The sequence below is a fragment of the Equus asinus genome, chromosome 10 (genome assembly GCF_041296235.1).
Source record: "Equus asinus isolate D_3611 breed Donkey chromosome 10, EquAss-T2T_v2, whole genome shotgun sequence".
NCBI lineage: Eukaryota > Metazoa > Chordata > Mammalia > Perissodactyla > Equidae > Equus > Equus asinus.
In genome coordinates, this window is record NC_091799.1 from 43993545 (window position 1) to 44013037 (window position 19493).

At 52.0% G+C, this 19493-nt stretch overlaps 1 protein-coding gene across 3 annotated transcripts in view; it reads left to right on the forward strand.

The window, feature by feature from the left end:
* The window catches only part of GABBR2 (gamma-aminobutyric acid type B receptor subunit 2), a 331389-nt gene that overhangs the window by 178053 nt on the left and 133843 nt on the right, over nucleotides 1-19493 (forward strand). For all 3 annotated transcript variants that reach the window (XR_006533299.2, XM_014859716.3, XM_070519133.1), the window contains exons 5-6: nucleotides 3200-3265; nucleotides 8495-8695. Coding sequence is in view for 2 of the 3 variants with exons in the window: in XM_014859716.3 (XP_014715202.3) it covers nucleotides 3200-3265; nucleotides 8495-8695 (267 nt within the window). In the remaining variant the exon portion in view is untranslated. The remainder of the gene's footprint in view (nucleotides 1-3199; nucleotides 3266-8494; nucleotides 8696-19493) is intronic.

Genomic DNA, 19493 nt, shown 5'->3' on the forward strand with positions numbered 1-19493 from the left:
CATGGCAACGGAGACACTGAATGGTCCAGACGAGGTAGAGCTGGTGATTTATCTGTCAGCAGGTGGTCAGCCATGACGATGCAGGTGTCTCCATCCATTCAAGAAGCGGGCATGGTGAACCCACCCAGTGCCTAGGCCCTAGGCTAGCAGGATATTAGCGCAATGATGGTGCCTGCTGCTGAGTAACCGGTGCGGGCCAGGCTGTGTGCTTGGCGCTTCCCACAGCATTCATTCACTTAATCATGCAGTCAACACCTATTTATCCATATATGTGTCATGTCCTGTCCTCCTGAGCTGGGGACCCAGAGAGGAATCAAGTTACCCTCAGGCCAGTGGGGAAGACAGACGAGTAAGCAGACGTGGACTATGAGAGGGGGAAGCCCAGAGTGCTCTGGGCCCACAGACGAGCAAATGGCCACCAAGCCTGTTGGGGCAGAGATGGCTTCTGGGTGTTGGGGTGCCTGAGCCGAGGCAGGAAAGGGGAGAAGCAGAGCAAGCAGGGTGGGAGGGGAGGGCATTCCGGATGGATGAGCTTGCAGAAAGAAAGAAGGCACAGAGCGAGACACTGAAGGAAGGAGGGAAGGAAGGAAGGAAGGAAAGAAGAAGGGAAGGAGGGAAGTGACAGCAGGCCTATTGTGAAGAGCTGCAGTAGCTCATTCTCGCTGCCGTGGAGGAGTGAGCAATGTGACTAGAGTGGGCAGGAGTCAGCTGGTAAAGAGTCTGGAATGCGCTCAGGAGCTCAGAGTTTGGTCTGTAACGCTCAGGGAGCCATGGAAAGGTTTACACGATCACATCTGAATCTTGGAGTGGTCGCTTGGTCTGCTCTGTGGAGTCTGGGGTGCATGGGGGCCAGAGTGAAGGCAGGGATGCAGCTGCTGCTCACCAAGTAGGGAATGATGGTGGCCAAACCCAGGGCAGTGGGGCTGGAAAGATGGGGACAATTCAGGAGCTAGTGAGCAGACAGCACCAGCAGGTCCCGGTCATGCTTGGAGGAAGAAGAGGATGAATGTCAAGGTGACTCCCGTCTTCCCGCCTGGGTGAGCGGGAGCTCGGCGGCACCATTCTAGAGACAGACAGCACAGCAGGAGAAGGGGCTCGTTGGGAAAGGTGACGGATCCAGCTTGGGACATGCTGAGCTTGAGGAGCCTGGGAGAATCCCAGTGGAGGTGTCCAGTGGGCAGCTGGAGAGGAGTCTGGGCTGGGGAGAGAGATGTGGGAGTCCACAGCACACAGGGAGTTGTGGGGGGGTCATGAATGAGGCTACCTGGAGGCGTGAGGCGGGCACAGAGCTAGGGGCAGAACTCATGGAACCCCAACATTTAGCGATGGGCAGAAAGATGAGAGCTGATCTGGAGTCTGAGCAGAAGTGAGCAGGAGGGAGGAGGGAGCCAGGAGCCAGGAGAGAGCATCTCGGAGGCCAATGGGTCGGTTTCATTATTGCGAATCCTACAACCGCCCAGCAAGGTAGGTGGGATTATCCAAATTACAGAGATGAGGAGGTTGAGGCTGCAGGAGATTAAGACCAGAGTTGTCCTGGGATTTGAATCAAGGCTCCCTGACTGCAAGATCCAATAAGCTGTTTCTACTCTGCCGTGTTTAGTAACATAGGACTTGGCACAAAGTAGGTACTCAATAAACGTTTGATGGCTGGCTGGATGGATGGATATGGATAGATGAATACTGTTCACAACAAGAAATGCTACAAGATCTCAGCAAACAAGCAGAAGGGCCTGGGGTGTCCTGGGAGCGTGTCCACAGAATGGAAGCGGCTTGGGACTTTTGATAGCGTTGCAGACGTGGCGACAAAGGCTTGCCTCCCTTCAGCCGCTCTGTTAGTGACCTCTTACAGTCCTTTCAGAGCAAGTTTTCTTTTTCTTCTTTCCATTCTTGCTTGCAAACGAAGGATGATTTTAGAATCCAAGCCTTTTTTATTTTGCTTAAACACAGATGAGGAAAATGGCCTCCCAGTCAGCACTTTCCAATTTTGAAAGATGCTAAAAACTGATCTTTAAAGACTTGTTTCTCTTCTTTGTGCATCAAAGGGCCTGAGGCTTGTGAGGGAGGAGGGGATGGCCAGCAGGGAGGTGGCACCACCTGCGGGAGGCTGAGCCTCACTCCGAGGACTGGAAGGGCTTGGGGTGGGGGACAGGCACGCAGGCCAGGGCCTGGCTGCTCTCCTGGGCTGCCCGGCACATCCTCCTTCAGCCTGTTCTCTAAGAGGTAGGGCCCAGCCTGGATCCCCATCCCCTAGAAAGCGACCAAGAGCCCCTTACCCTGACCCAGGAGGGAGCCTCAGGCAGACGTTCAGTGTTTGTTGAATGAATAAACGAGTCACGAGAGCTGTTGTACAACATACACCTATTAACCACATTGAGATAATAAGATAGTAAATAACCATTTATTGAGCTTTTGAATATAGATTTTCCTCTGAAATAAAGATGGGCAGGGGAAGGTTATAAAATCTGACTACTCACTAGCACTTCCTGGGCACTTACTATGGGCCAGGAACTGAGTTAAGCACTTTAGGAGGATTATCTCATTTAGCCCTCCCAGCAACCCTGTAAGGTCCATACTACCATTATCTCCATTTTGCAGATGAGAAAATTGAGGCTAAATGGAAAAAGGAGCCGCCTGAGGCCACCCGAGGCTTGTTGGTGGGGCTGAGATTTGAACACAGCTCAGGACTCAAAGAGACTCTGAAGCTTCCTCATTGGGAAGCTGGTGGGCTTCAGGAACGTAGAAAAGTCTAAATACTGGGGGGAGGGGCTTGGCTGCGACACCTCCCCTGGGGACCTTGGAAGCTCCTTTCTCTCCTCTGGCCTCAGTTTCCCTACAGGTAAGGTGAGGAAGAAGATTAGACGCTGTCTTGCGTCTGCAGGGTCTGCCCGCCCTCTTGGAGGGGAGCAGGGAGATGCCAGGGCCCTCGGAGCTGCCAGCTGCAGCCTCGGCCCGGGCACCCTATCCCAGGGCTCGCCCAGGAGATGGGGGCCTGCGGCAGGAGCTGAGGGTGAGCTGGCCCAGAGAGGGCCGGGGAGTCCAGGTGGCCCGGGGCGGGCGGGTTTCTGCCCTACCACCCTGCGCAGGCAGAGCTCTCGTCTGGGGAGCCCAGGGTCCTCGAATGTTCTCTGCCGATGGCCTCGAGCCCTCTGGGGTGTGCCCATCCTCGCTCTCCTTCACACCCATGTCCTTCTGTCCACAGGGCAACGACGTGCGCATCATCCTCGGCCAGTTTGACCAGAACATGGCGGCAAAAGTGTTCTGTTGTGTAAGTATGACTGTGGTCGTGTCACTCATGTCTTGGGGAGGTGCATGCAGTTTTTCTGGACTCCTGCTCCGTGTCTGCTCTGTGATGGGGTAGGATGGCTGGGGGCAGCGGGTCTGGAGTGGAAGTGTTATTCTCACAGTCTGTCCTCCTCCGAGGGGGCACGACCTCAGGCTCAGGACAGTGCAGACATGGGAGGCGCAGGCCCTTGGTTTACCAAGCCCACCGTCCGCCCCGCTGCGTGAGCCCTGGCGGCTGAGTCTCAGTCCCCTCGCTGAGCTGCGCTTCACAGAGGCCTGCTCTGTGCGCCAGAGGGGGACGCCAGACCCCCGGCGAGCCCCTGCCTGTGAGCAGGGCCAGAGTCTCTGGTGTAGAACAAACTTGCAGCTCTTCAGTCTCCACCTCGAGTCCTTCACCATTGTCTGAAGTGTGATAGGCGACAGAGTACTTTTTTATATCTTTTTTTAATGCTTTTTTCGTGAAGAAGATTGGCCCTGAGCTAACTTCTGTTGCCAATCTTCCTCCTTTTTTTTTCTTTCTCCCAAAAAACCCCCAGTACATAGTTGTATATTCTAGCTGTAGATCCTTCTAGCTGTGCCATGTGGGACACCACCTCAGCATGGCCTGATGAGCGGTGCCATGTCCACGCCCAGGATCCGAACCTGTGAACCCCGAGCCGCCGAAGCGGAGCGCGCAAACTTAACCACTCGGCCACGGGGCCAGGCCCTTTACCTCATCTCATTTCATCTTTTCTCTAACCATGTGGAGCAGCTGTCGCTATCCCACTTTACAGACCAAGAGACAGAGGCCCCGAGGGAGTAAGGGGCTTTCCAGGCCCTGGGCGGTTTGTGGTGGAGGCTCTGTTCCCGCTTCCCTGACCCCCACCCCCTCGGGTCTTCTGCACACGGTGCTCTAACCCGGGTGCATGTAAGAGCTCTCCCGCAGGCTCGCAGTCTTTCCGTGCTCACGCCCTGGCCCCCCGTCCTGCCCCCCAGGCCAGGAGAAGGGCGAATGGAATGAGGGTCCAGGTGGGTGAGTCGCTGCCTGCCCACGAGCTCCTCCTCTTAGACTGAGGTCACTCTGGGTGGAGTCTTTAGTGCCAGGCTCCAGGCCTCCGTTCCCTTTGACCTTTCGTCAGTGACTTGGATGAGGTTATAAGAAGCAGGCTGGCAGGTACTTGAGAAGTTGTGAGCTATGTCGGATGACAGAGCCAGGCTGCAAAGAACTTTAGCAGGCTGGGTGTCTAAGTCCAAGAAGATGGAGTCCAATGGTGCTAATGTGAGGTTCTATCAGGACACTCGAGCTGCCCGTGTCCACGGCACTGAGGAGTACTGTGTGTTTAGCCCAAGAAAGACTTCGGGCTTGGGTTACCCTCAAGGTCCCTGTGAGTCACCAGTGTGAGCACAGGCGTCAGGAGCCGAGGTGTCCTGGGGCTGCATGTCCGTGGGAGAGACGCTGCCTGGGGCGCCCTTTCAGGAGGGCTGCAGGAACTGAGCAGGAGAGAGGAGAGAGTGCTGGAAGCCGCTGTCACTCGGGGACAGTTCCTCCTGAAGGCCAGGCGCCAATCGGACCGTCTCTCGATTTGCCAGGAGGAGGGCGAGCTGCGAGGCCGTGCTTCAGGAGCCGGCCGATGAGCTCAGCGCCCAGCACTCAGTCCACTGGGCTTGAGCTGCGTTTGACCTTGTTATTGTCACTTTCTGAGGCTCGGTTTTCTCATCTGTAAAGTGTGGATAGGAGTACCGCCTGACTCAGGACGCTGGTGAAGGCTAGATGAGCAAAGATGCCGCACAGCCTGATGGATGGCGGCCCGAAGGAAACGTCAGCATCCTTTCCTGTCAGTGGATGTCCCGTCTCCCGGGTCTGTGGACGGAACGGACCACGGCTGGGCTGGCGAGTTTACGGACGGATGGACTTTACCAGATGGCGTTAGCCCTCTATGTATCAGTCAAGGGTGACACGGGGTCTTTTCATATGAAACTCTTAGGAGGAACATGAGAGAATGGAGCAAATTGATTTCATACATTTTACTTCAAAACTCATAAAACCTTGCACGTCCAAGTGTCCAGAAGTGTCTAATTTAAAAAAGGAAAATAATGCTCCAAACTGGAGGACGTGACCTTTTTTAGGGAAGAAGCTGGGTTTTACCCCCACACATCCCCAAGGCCTGCGGTCAGCTGGCACAGGGTGGGTCATAACGCCAGGAAAAGTAACTCAATAAAATCAATCCGTGAAGATGCCACCCTGGGCGCTGGCCGTCTCCCATTTTCCAGAAACGCAGACCGACCTTGTGTTCTGATGGGAGCCAAACCCAAGCGAAGGGGCGGCTGTGGCGTCCCTGTGGGCCGCGCCGGGGTGGTTTTCCGAGTGGCGTTTCCAGCCCTGGTTTCTGCTTCAGAGCAGATGGTGGCGTGGCTGTCTGTCTTCTTGACCCGAAGCCCCAGGCTGCCTGCCTTCGGCGCGGCCCGGGCACCATCCGTTCTCCCCGCTGTCCTCTCTCCTCTTGTTGGACGGGGGGCGTTTGCAGATGGGCCTTGGCTCAGAGTCCTCGCCGGCTGGTTTGTTCATGGAGGAGTTTAGGTCAGGAAGGACTTCAGATCTTCGGGCAGGTCTGGAAGGTCCTGAGGACCGTCTGCTCAGTGTCTTCACGGGATCAAGACCCGGCGTGTGACGGCACGAGGCCACTCAGCAGAGGGCCTTTCTGCCCGGGGCAGTCCAAGCAGACGGGACGGAATCCGCCCACCCCTGCGTCCCCGGGCCGCAGTGCCAGCTTCGCAGGGGGCACCGTGTTCTTCAGATTGGAACTGTCGCCCAATGGGAGAGCAGGCTCCAGCAACGTGGGCCTATTTATAGCCCTGTGGCAAAATGTTCCTTTTGGCTCAGCACAGTATGAGCAGGGCTTGTTGCTTTTGTCTTCCCCTCCCTCCTCAGTGGTCTAGTCTAAATCCTCAAGCACTCTGACCTGGGTTCTGATTTTTGCTCCACCAGCTGTGTGACCCCAGGCAGGTCACTTTACATCTCTGGTCCCAGCTGCCTCACCTCTAAAGAGAAAGCAGTGATGCCTGCCTCATCGGCCGCATGGGGTTGTCAAGAGGTTTCAATGAGGCCTCCAAAGGGAGACCAGCTTCCCAGCTGCTAACCGCTTTACTGATTGAAGGGTCGATTACTATTACTGCTGTGAACAGTACTATAAATGGGAAGTGTCCTTCTTGCCTGGGGAGAGGAGGAGGCAACAGAAAACTTAATACAAAAAGGAACTTGGATTTTTTTAAAAATTCATATCATGCTTACCCATCTGCAGCTAGTAAAAAGCAAAGCCCTTCCTGGGACTGAAGAACACGAGCTCGGGACCGCCCACTGCCACTCCGCGGCCCGTTGGTGGCCGCCCTGAGGCCACATTCCTACCAGAGGCAGAGGAAATGAAAGCCAAGGGACCGAGGAAACTGGAAATGCGTTCCTTCAGTCACTCCACAACCTTGCACTGGGTGCCGTCTGTGCCCCAGGCCCTGGGCTGAGCGCTGGGGTCCGGGGACGAGCAGACATGGTTTCCCCCGCCCCGACACCGAGCTCCCCATCTGGCGGAGACGGGCGCGCCCAGCCCTCCGACGGCGGCGTGCTGCAACCTCCCGGGGGATGGGGGCGGCCCTGGCGGGGGCCCGGGCACCTGGCAGCAGTCAGCAGGCCGGGCACCCTGCGCTCCAGCCCAGAGCAGCTCGAGGTGGCGGATCAGAGCGCAGAGAGCGAGGGACGGGGAAGAGGGCAGGCGAGGCCGGGCGCAGAGACGGGACGAGGGCGCGCACGGGGCGGGAACGGGGCCGCGCACCCCTGGGCCTCCGCAGGCCTCGTCTCCGCCGGCGGGCGCGGTCGGGGGCGCGCAGACCCGGCCGGGCAGCCCGAGCGAGCGGGGACAGCAGCACCAGCGGGCCGGCCACCCCCGCCCCTCTCCCCGCGGCCTCCGGGCGTCCAGCGGCTCGGTTCCAGGGGCGGGGCGTGAGTCGTGCCCGGCGCGTCCTCCTGCCGCGCGGGCGGCCCAGGCGCGCATCGCCGGCCCATCTCAGGCGCCCGTTTTAGAATGTGGACGGTTGTCACAGCGCGCAGAGAGCGTCTGCCCCACGCTGCTCTCCGGAACGTGACGTTCCTACAGTGTTGATGGAACAGGGCATGCCTACAAAGGGGGTTTTCTGGGTGCATCTAAGCTGTCAAAAAGCGTGCTCTTCCTGATATAAAATCAGCACGCTAAGAATTAGAGCCAAAGATAGGTGCATTCGAATAGTCTGCTGACTTGTTTTATGCGAGGCAGGCAGTGTGGCTTTACATAAGAGTTGGCAGACCTCACTTCTGGGCTGACTTTTCTCCTTGGCTGTGTGACCTTGGAAAAATGACTTTCCCTCTCTGATTTTCATTTTCCTCATCTCTAAAATGAGAATAATAAACTCTGCCCTGACCACCTCAGAGGGCAAATGTGAATGACAATCAAATAAGATGCATGTAAAGCATATAAATGTACGTGACTTTTTTTAGCATCTGGATTTGTGCACCCCGTGCTTTGGGTAAAGATTCAGAGAGACGGCCCAGTTTGCCAAGTGGCCTCTTATATAAATTCCATGCTTGCATTCAATTTTCTTGGCCCCTTGCAAAATTGCCCCCCCCCCAGGTTGTGTTTTAAGATTATGATCTCAGCTTTCAGTAAAAATCTATACAGAAATAGCCTTATGAAATCTGTTCGTTGTAGGGAGGCTGTGGGTACCGTGCCGGCTAATTGGACAGTGTCCACCATATGAGGCATTTTTTAAAGGATTAAAGCCTAAAAATCATTTTATTTCCCTGAAGAACTGCTATGTTTTCTCCTTATTGAAAATGAGAGCTATGCAAATAATCTTGTTACCCTTTTCTCTTGGGCTGCCAGCAAGTTCAGGGTGAAATATACAGCTTATTATGTTGTGTTGAGACCTTTGGTGGACTTGTGTGTTTTCTTTACCTCCAATAAAGATATAATAATTTATATTTTCCCAGGCTCTTATGTTTTAATTTTTATTCAGGGTTTATTTTATTACACATGTTTCCCATAAACTGCCTTGGATCCCTTGAGAGATAATGAGGAGACCAAGCAAATAAAAGAAAAATTAATAAATCCCCTGGTGAGAGGAGGCCTGAGGCCCCCGCCTCTCTCAAGGGCAGAAGCCTCGAGCAGATGTTTGTCTCTTGGCGCCTTCACGGTCCCCCCGTCTGTTGCAGGCATACGAGGAGAACATGTTCGGAAGCAAGTACCAGTGGATCATCCCGGGCTGGTATGAGCCCTCCTGGTGGGAGCAGGTGCACACTGAAGCCAACTCGTCCCGTTGTTTCCGGAAGAATCTTCTTGCTGCCATGGAGGGCTACATTGGCGTGGACTTTGAACCCCTGAGCTCCAAGCAGATCAAGACCATCTCGGGAAAGGTCAGTGCCTTGGTCTGCCCCTTTCTGCCCCCAGGCCCATCTCCTTTGATCATCTCATCTGATGATGTTGGCACAAAGTGCCTAAATCTTGTTCTGGCCTTTGCTGTGTGACTTTGAGCAAGTCACTTGACCTCTCTGAGCCTCACTTATCTGTTAAATGGAGATAGCCAGCCCTCCACTGCATGCTCCTATAGGGAACTGTGGGACACAAATGAGGTAAGGGTGCTTTGTAAGCACATAACACAGTGGACTTGTAAGGGACAGAGTCATAACTTCATAGCACCAACTACAGGCGGTCCCTTCAGACTCTGCCAGGGTTTCAACCCATGCCCCTCTGACCGTGAATGTGGCTTCTCAGTCTCACCGATGCTCCTGTCAGCCTGGAGGGAGGAAAGACGCCTCAAGGAGACTTTGGGGAACGCGTGCTGTAGACCAGCCAGACTGACTCGGACCCCGGTTTTGCCGCTCACCAGCGGGGTGACCTTGAGCTTGAGGCCTGCCAGCTGCTTGTATAGGAGGGGTAAAAGTGTCCTCCTCTGGGCTAGGAGGAGGACTGACGGCCGACGGGGCCGCGTGGCTAGCATGGCGCCCAGCACCGCGGCGCTGCCATACAGAGCGGGACCTCGGCTGAAGTCCTTGGGCCTCCACGTGTCCCCCTGGGGGTTCGTTACTAAGCCTGCCCTGCCGTCCCTCGGGGCTGTGAGGGAGCGGGGTAAGAGGACACGGGTGGAAGAGTCGCAGGAGCACCCACTGTCTGCCCGCATCACCGGGAGTCAGTGACACGCGCCTGGGGGAGACGGCGGCGCCTGGCGCTCGGCTCTGCCCGCCCAAGCCGGGGACAGCGGGCTGCGGGGTTCCTGTCCTCCCTGAGCTCAGGTGGTTAAGTTCTCCCCCAACCCCGGTTTCACTTAAAGAATAAACCTCATAGTAATTTTTATCCCTTATTTCACCTCAATCAGAGCCAACTCTACGAGAATGACTTATTGATTTGTCAGAAAAATGGGAAATCATTAGGACAGTTTTGTAAACGACTCTGTAGATCCTGCTGGCACTGGAGCGATCCTGGAAAACACGCTGGCTAGAAATTGTTGAAAGAAATATTTTCATGCAAAAATCAATGAGTCTATAAAAAGTTTTTCGAGATGCTGAGTAATGAGCAGAAACAACTCATTTTATCTCAGTGAGTGTTATTTTGTAAAGTGTCAAAGTTTGCAGTTTATTAGAAGATACCTGGTCCAGGGACAGCCCATACTTTATCTAAGTTTAGTATCAAATTTGAGGAAAATACAAAAACTAAGAAAAAAACAGCATGCAAGCAGACAGTATAATAATTACACTGAGAGACTCAAGGAAGACCAAAGATGTAAATGATTGCACACGCGGTCTGTGAAGCTGAGTGGGGGCGAGACGAGGCTGTGAGACGCGGTGAGAAGGGCCTCGAATGTCGTTCCAAGGAGTGGATGTTCCCCAGGGCCGCCGAGCCACGCACGGAGGGCAGGGCACGCGTTTTGGGAAGGTGGTTTTCTGCAGTGTTTTTTTGGAGAGAATGTTCTGACTTTACGACATCTCTCGGGTCTGTCCTTGTTAATTATCTGTTGGGGGCTGGTGAGGAGGTTGAGTTCACCCACAGATCGCTGTTCCTGTGATGGGACAGCGCTGTTCACGTCACCCTGCCGTGAGGGCAACCCTCTCCTGGGCCTCCTGGGGTGGGGCAGTGCCATCGGCGCAGAGCCAGGCCCTGGGCAGCTTCTGAAATCCCGGGAGACCCAGCCCCTCCCCCAGAGTCTGAGGCGGGAGGCGGCATCTCTTATGTGCTCCCCAGGTTACGAGATGGTGGAAGTTCCGCGGGGATGGCTGCAGCCTCTCTGCCTCCGGGCATCAGAGCACCTCAGGCTGTCCTAGAGATCGTCCAGACCAGCCTCCCACCGGATTCTCAGGTCCTCCCAGTGGCAGAAGGGTCCTACCCCTCCCTTAATTCCCAGGGCCCTCTGGGCCCACATAGGTCCTGTTGGCAGTGACCACAACCCCAGAGGCATCCCTTGTCCAAGCTAAACAGCCCGTCCCTCCAGGTTTAACTCACGGTCCAGGGCCGGGGCTAAGGGCAGAAGTTAAGGGAGTACCCGAAACCTCACTAATCAAGATAAAAAGTTTGTTAGTGCAATATCCTCTTAACTAAAAATTAATGCCAAAAAAAATCCATGATGAGCAAAATATCAAAATTTTAAATCAAGAGAAAGGCTTCCTCTTCAATTTTGCCCCTGATGCGAGCGCCTTTCTCGCCTCCCCCAGTCCCATCCCCACACAGGTTGCATTTGCCAAACCCCGTCCCGTGCCAGCCCGGCCTCCACACTCGCTCCTGTTGAATGCTCGCTCCCCAGGGTGTGGGGCCTGGAGTTCCTAAAGCTCAGATTTGTGCTCTGACCACAGGCCGAGTTCCCCAACCTGCCTTCAAAAGTCTATGGCAAAGGAACTTCTAGAGAGTGGAGAATTGTTTCTTGAATTTGAATTTGTGTTATACACAGCTGCTGGGGCCCGTGCTCAGCACGGCACAGGCTGCCGGATCGATGCCTGTATTTGGGCGTCTGCGGGTGTCCACGAAGACAAGCGAACGCTGGCAGAGCCGCGCCATCCTCGCTGTGTACGTAGAGGCAAGCTAAGGGGCAGACGGGGAGGGGACACACCGACATCCCTGTAGTGGATTGAATAGTGGGCCCCAGAAAGATACGGCCCCCTCCCAACCCTGGGAGTCTGTGAGTGTGACGTCATCTGGAAAAAGGGTCTTTGCAGATGTAGCCAATTTAAGGATCTTGCGATGAGATCATCTGGTTTCCTGGGTGGGCCCTAAATCCAGTGACAGGTGTCCTCGTGAGAGGAAGGCAGAGGGAGATTTGCTGCATGGAGAAGGTCGTGTGAAGACCGAGGCAGGTGCGTCTACAAGCCAAGGGATGGCAAGGATTGCTGGCAGGCGCCAGAGGGAACCAATCCTGTGACGTCTTCGTTTCGGACCGCTGGCCTGCAGAACTGTGAGAGGGTACACTTCTGTTGCTTAAGCCACCCAGTTTGTGGAACTCTGTTACGGCTGCCCCAGGAAACTGATGCAGTCACCCCGCACCTCAGGGCCAGATCAGGACTTGAAGCCAGGGCTGCTAAATCCCCACTCAGTGCCCCTTCCCCTCTGCTGTGCTGTCCCTCTAGACAGGTGACACGCTTAGAACAGGACGCATGCAAGTCAGCCCTCTCTGTGACGGCCCAGCCGGCCCTTCCTAGTCAGTGGCGTCACAGGAGTGCACGGTCTGGTAGTCAGGAGATCTGGTGCTGACCCCGGCGTTCCCACCAACGAGTCTGGGACCTCAGCTGGTCACTCTCCCTCCCTGGGCCTCAGTTTCCTCAACTGAAAGGGAGAGATTTGGACCAGCAACTCCTGGAGTCCTTACACAGGCAAGTTCCTGACTCCGTGTAAACACGCTGTCGGGTTATTACAGCAAGCTGTGTGACATGGCAATAACGTCGAGGGCTGGAATCCCCAGGATCAAGGTGACTCCGGATGAAGAGAGTCACAGAATCTGGTGGAACGGTGGCCCCCCCTAATGCCTTCTCCGAGGTCTCCTCTTGCATGTGCCTGTCTCCAGCGCCCAGCCGGCCCCAGCTCGCTCACGGGCGCCCAGGAGACTCCTGGCGGGAGGAATAACAAGGTCGTGGTCTCCCTCCGGCGTGTGTGTTTGTCCGTCGCTACCCACGGGAGTTTCCAGTGGTGGGACAGGTGCGGGCCTTTGTGCTCCCCTGAGCACAGTCAGAGCTCCGTCTTCCGGAACCTCCCCAGGACAGCCTCGGGGCAGCTGCTGTGGCTCGGAAGTCCGGCTCCTCCTCCTGGTTGAGGTCCCCATCACCACTCCTCTCCCCAGACGTTGGTGATTTCCAGGACCAGCTTGCACTTGTCAAGGTTTGTTTCCGCTGGGAGCATCTGCAGTTCTGGCCAGGTTTCCCTGGGCTGGCTCAGCCTCTCCCTAAGGACACTCCTCACCTGCTCCCGTCCCCCCTAAGACAGAGGGGGTCCAGGACGCCAGAGGGAGGTGTCCACAGAACCTGGAACCAGTGGGGCCTCAGAGGGAGCCCCGCTCCTCCATCAAAGGCACAGGCTCGCTCTTTGGGAGAGTTTTGTAATGTTCTCCAGCAGGAAGCTTCCACGACAGAACTGGAGGAAACACAAATGGAGCGAGTCCGCGACTTCCAGCCAATGGCCCGTGGAGAGCTGCACCCATCTCATAGGGTTGTCACTGCCGCAGTGGGAGCTCTGTGACAAAGAAGGTGGAGCTTTGGGGAAGCCCTGGGCCCTTGGCAGGGGGAAGGGAGGGAGCCATGGGAAAGCAGGAGAGCTCCCCGGAGCTGAGCGTCACAGAGCGCTGCCCCTGCCTCCCCAAAGCTCCCTTCCTTCCACTTCCCTCCCCGGGCCACAGGCGCTGTGGCAGAGGGGCGTGGGCTGGGAGGGAAGCGTGTGGAGGCCCAGGGAGCGTCATAAGCAGTAAGGGCGCTGGCTGGATTAGAATCTTGGGCCACCGCTTCCCAACTGGCCGGCTCTGGAAGATGGCTAGTTGTCTTTACCAACATCCATAACCCCCCGTGTCCACCTCAGCAACACAGCTCTGGCTTTTAACTAGCTATGTTGACACCCAGCTGAAAATAGACCTTTCCCAGCCTCCCATGGAGCTGGATGTGGCCAGGATTCTAAGTCTAGCTAAGGAGACACAAGAAGAAGTGTTATATGGGACTTCTGAAAGGCTCCTTTAAGGGGAGAGCTTGCCCTTCTTTTTCCTTCTCCTTTGGGTTGGCTGGAATACGGATGGGATGGCTGGAGTCCTAACAGCCGTCTTGGATCAAGAGGTGACCTTGAGAAGGAAACTTCATTCTAGGAGAGCGGAGCATAAAGATAGGAGCCTGGGTCCCTGATTCCACTGTGGAGCTGCCCCAGAAGCCCTGCCCTGCCTACCCATGGACATCTTTACACGAGAGAGAAGCATAAATTATCTCATTTAGATCACTGATGACCTTTTTTCCATTATAAACAGCTGAATCTAATCAATAGTGGTACAGTGACATGGGGCAAGTCATTTGACCTTTCTGAAATTGTTTCTCGTCTGTAATACTGGGGTAATAATATCCCTTTTACAGGTTTATAAGGATTAGATGAGGTAGTACAGAGGAAAGTATCTTGCAGAGTGCCAAACACACTATAGTCGCTCGACAAATGGTATCTGTCTTCCCTCTCCATCACAGCAGCCTTGGGGGCAGGAGAGAGGAGCAGTGAGCCACACACACACACACACACACACACACACACACACAAATCTGCTCTGGTTCGTTATCGGGACTTTACTGAATCTGTAGATGGATTTAAGAAAAATTGCCCTCTTAGTAATAGTCTTCCAATCCATGAATTTTATATATTCCTGCATTTACTTAGGTCTTTAATTTCTCTCAGAAATGTTCTGTGTGGAATTCTTGCATATATTGTCTTTGATTTATTTCTAGGTATTTGATGTATTTTGGTGAATATATGTGCAAATTACCATTGGGAACATACTTAGGGGTGGAATTTCTGAGTCATAAGGTGTGCATATGTTCGGCTTTAGTGGATACTGCCAAACAGATTTCTAAAGTGGTTGTACCAGCTTACACACCCACCAGCTGTGACTGAGGGTCCCGATTGGTTCACATGCTCACCAACATTTGGTGTTGTCAGCTTTTTAATTTTAGCCAGTCTAGTGGGTGTGTAGTGGTGTCTCATTTCAGTTCTAACCTGCATTTCCCTGATGACTAATGCGGTTGGGCGTCTGTTCGCCTCTTTATTGGTCATTTTGATGTCCTCTTTTGTAAACTGCCTAGTCAAGCCCTTTGTCCATTTTTCCACTTGGCGTCTCTGCCTGTTTCTCCCTGGTTTGCAGACGTTCTTTTTATATTGTGCGTATGAATCCCTGGACGGTTATATGTGTTACTTGTACCTTCTCCCGTTTTGTACCTTCTCTTTTCACTCTTTTAGTGATGTGTTTGATGAATAGAAATCCTTCATTTTAGTGTGGTCCAGTTTATCAATCTTCTTTCTGATTAGCATACTTGTGCCCGTGCCAGTGTCTTTGCTCTCTCAGGTTCATGTGCATATTTTCCTATCTTATCTTTTAGAAGTTTTACTTTCTCATGTAGCTGTAGAATCCACATGGAATTGGTTCTGTGTGTGGTCTGAGGTCAGACCAAGGTTAATTTTTTCCCTATGGATGACCAGTTCATCCAGGACCGTTTGCTGCAAAGTCCACATCCTCTCCACCCCCCGGCCACCAGTGTCACCTTTGTCATAAGCCAAGTGACTCTGTATACTGTGGACCCATTTATGGACTTTGTGTCCTCTTCCATCGGTCTGTCTTCCTGTCCTTTGACCAAGACCACACTGTCCTAGTAACTGAAGCGTTAGGATGAGACCTGATCCCTGTAGGGTTAGCCCTTCCTCTGCGTCCTTCTGTAAGATTCTCTTGGATGTTCTGGGCCCTGATGTGAGTTTTTGTTTAGATCTACTCAAGCATTTACATTTTCCATTGCGTTTCATTCCCCCCCGCACCTCTGTGCTTCCGTTTATGATCATTTTCTTTCTGCCTGAAGAATTTCTCTCAGTCTTTCTTTCACTGTGGGTTTGCTAGAGACAAATTCTCTCAGTTTCTGATTGCCTGAAGTGTTCTTTCTTTTGCCTTTAACTTTGAGTGATACAGTAAGCAGGTGCACTAGATTCTAGATGGACTGCTACCTCCTCTCAGCACTTTAAGACGTCACTCCAGTGTCTTCTGGCTTCTGTTCTTCCTGTGAAGTCAGCTGTCAGACTTATGGTTGCTCTTTTGAAGGTGATGCATGTTTTTTTCCTCTCTAGCTGCCTTGAAGATCTCATCTTTGCCTTGGTCTTCAGCAGCTTTACTGTGCCGTGCTGAAGCAAGGTTTTCTTTGAGTTTGTCTTGATTGAAGTTCTCAGAGCTTTATTGAACTTTATGAATCTGTGGATTGATGTGTGTTTGGGGAAATTCTAGGATAATATCCCTTTAAATATTGCTTCAGCCTGTTCTCTCTTCCTCACATTCTAGGACACCAATTATACATATGCTATACATTTTCACCATATTCCGTATGTCTTATGTTCACTTCTTGTTTTCTCTCCTTTCTTCCTCCCGGTGCTTCAGTCTGAATGTTTACTACTAACCTTTCCTCCAGCTCCCTGACCTACTTCCTGCTCAGCCAGGTGTGCTGCTTCAGCCGTCTGTTGAGTTCTTCATTTCAGTTATTATACTTTTGATTTTTAGAATTTCCACTTTGTTTTCTTTTTTTCTGTCATAGCTTCCAGTTCTCTGGTGATGTTCCTTATCTTTTAATCTATTTTCTTGAACCTATAAACCTTGCCATTTAAAGTCCATGTCTGGTAACTTCAGGCTTTGGATCCCCTGTGGGTCTGTTTCTATTGCCTATTTTTCCTCTTTCCTTCCTTCCTTCCTTCCTTTCTTTCCTTTTCTTGTGTGGTCCTATCTCCTAGTGTACCTGGTAAATTCAATTAAGTGAGTTGGATATGAAAAGCTGTAGAGGCTCCAAGTGGTGTTATCTTTCCCCAGAGAAGGCTTATTTCTCTTCAAGCAGGCAGCTAGAATAGGGCAGGTCACTTTAACCCACCAAGAATGGAGGTGACCCCAGGCTCGGTTCTAGTGCTTTAGGGCCTGGTGTGCTTGGTTGCCTTTACTCCTGGGGCTCGTCTTTCACTGTTCTCAGCTGAGCTCCTGGGGTGTTTACTGGGCTGCGTCCCAACTTCTGTCCTCTTGATGCTGTGAGACTGCAGACACTTCCATCTGTGTCCTTAGCCCCTCAGCCACCATTTTTTTGCTCTGCTTCTCAGCCTCTTGCCTTATGCCACTTAGCTACCACCAAATATTTCAAGTGCAAACGTCAGTCTGAACTCTGGGCTCTGTTTTCTGTGGTTCCTCTTCCTCTGAGACCTTCGCCCAACAAGCCTTGCTCCCTGATAGCCCTGAATACAGTCTTTATCTTCCCCTCCCTGTGGGACTGCTGAAAACTCTGATCCCGCACTTTCTGTTCCTGCAACTAGCCTTCCTACTTACACATAGCAAGTGCCTCCAGGGGAAACAGCAAAGAGGGCTGGACTCACCTCCAGGCATTCCTCTCCTCTCCAGGATCCTGGCTCTTCCAGTCCTAGATGTCCTGGTTGCTTTCTGCTGCCTTTGAATAACTATTTTCATATTTTATTCTGCTTTCCTGAATGTTCTTTGTGAGAGCTGTGGTCTGATATAAGCCATTTCATCGTAGAGTAGAAGTCTGAACTGAGACTGTTTTGCTTGAAGGATGGAGAACAGCATGTTGGGGACAGGGTACGCCTGTCACTCCCTCAGCTCCTTGAAGGACTCTTGTGCAGAAGAGGGAGCAGACGTGTTTCTTGCGGCTCCACAGGAAGACGGAACCTACTGAATCCGAGTCACAGGGAGATGGATGCCACCTCTGCGTCTGGAAGCCTAGTCCGTCTTGTGCCCCTTAGGTGGAAGCTCTGCCTGAAGAGGAGCGAACTTCCCACTGGGGGAGGAGTCTCGGAAGGGCTCAACAGACATCTGGAAGTTGCTATTGAGAAGATCCAATAATCAGACCATAGGGGCAACTTAATCAGTGGTAACCAATTTGTGTATTCTTGAAATCTTAGATTTTAAAAATACAGATGCCTAAATTATCTCACAGTCACCCTGAATCGAAGAGTTGCCCTGGCACCAGCACTTTAACAAGCGCCTCAGATGATGTACAAACAGGAGTGTTGGAACCAATAGACTGAATGTCCCCTGTTGCGCCATCCAAGTGAGACTGTGATTCCAACATCCCACAGGGATGCTAGAGAGAAACTCTGCCACTTTTGCCATCCTGGTGGGTGGCCGTTGGAGATGTGGAAGGGGACGTGTCCTTCTCTTTCGCTCCTCTTCTGTCCGTGAGGCTCCCCTCTCCCAGAAAGCAGGACTCTGCTTGGTTCTGTTAGAATGACAGACTCATAAGGTTTAGTCACTTTGTGGGTTAGCAAGCTTGTGTGGGCTAGCCTGGGAACCTAACCACTATTTATAACATAGTTCTGTGGGAAAATATGTTCCAAGTTCCAACAACTGCCTTTCAAAAATTATGCTGGAGCACAACCTGTCAGTAATCGGGACTAACTGTATAAAGTTATTTTCTCAGAAACTTTAGTATCTCATGATAAGCTTGACCTCAGAGAAAGTAATCAATCAGCTTTTGGTGTCATCTTTACAGTGGAAGAAATTCCTCTGCCCTGAATAATTGGAGGCCGCTTTAAGAACAACTGTTCCTTTTTCTCAGACAACTGGGAGGCTTTCCTTCCTGCTGTCGTTGTTTTCCCCGGGGGGAGATCGGTGCTGGCTCCCCTGGGGAGTGATGAACAGCCTGGGATGTGCTGTGGGGGCAGTGACTTCCACTCAGTGTTTGCAAAGACAGCGAGAATGAGGTCACCTTCCAGGCCTTAGCTACACCTGGTCCCATTCCAGGGACTCTACCCACAGAAACGAAGTAAATGACATTTTTGCAGTGTTCTCCACCCGTCTCCTGCTCCTTGTCCCCTGGATGAACAGGGTTTGAGATAGAAAAGATATAGATTTACAAGGACACATGTGACCAGTATATAGAGAGGCTGTGTTGGCCCCAAAGTCAAATTGAATAAACAATGATCTTGGTCCCCCTACTGTCCACACAAAAATATAACCCAATAAACTATATCAAGGAAATTGAAAAATCGCACCCACTCACCTCCTAGTGAGACCACATGGGGAATGTTCACCTCAGATCTGGACCCCAACTTTGGGAGGATCATAGAAGCCTTGAAGGACGCCCCAGTGATATGTTCTCGGGGGAGTAGTTCTGGAAGCGTCTCCTAATGTGATCATTAGGTTGAATAAACAGGACTCAAACATAAGACACCACAAGCCCTCAGGTGCTCGCGTGATCAGAGAAAGCTCTAGAAACAAAATCTAACGGGGAGGCGGGGGTCAAAGGGGCCTCATTCCTTTTATGCCTAAAGCAATTAGAGACATCCACGTTCAAGTAATTGTTATTACTTTTAAAATAGCCAATAGCTGGATTTAACCATAGACCCAAATTGCTTTCAAAGATCAAAGAAAATATAGCCAAATAGTGAAAAGATGGAAAAGTAACAAGGATGCATTAAAACAAAACATTAAAAGGTGTGGCTGTCACCATAGCAATATAGTATAAAGAGGAAATGCACCTAAGAAATAGAAATTGCCTGTCAGAATTTGAAAAGGGCTCACTCTAATCATTAATCAGAGAAATGCAAATTAAAATTAAAAGGGGATATATTTTTTTCTTAACCTAACAAACTGACAATGATTTTTTAAATTAAAATACCTATTTTTGTCTCAGATGCAGGGAAATGGGTACATTCATTCACAGTGCGATTTTAAGTGTTTATATTTGGGGAGAAAAATTTGGTCCTATATACATGTGAATAGTGTTTAAGTTTTTTATACTCTTTGCCTCAGCAATTATAATTCTGGGAATTTATTCTGAAAAAATAATTATCAGTGTGTGTTCAGAAACTTTAGATACAAGGATGCTTTTTGCAATTTTATAATTGGGAAAAAGTAGCAACAGACTAAATGTCCAATAATTGGAAATTAGGTAAGGAAGTAGGCGAGGACGGGCACGCATGGGAGGATGCTGACCCCTGGCCACAGGCTCAGCGCAGTCTCAGGGTCATCAG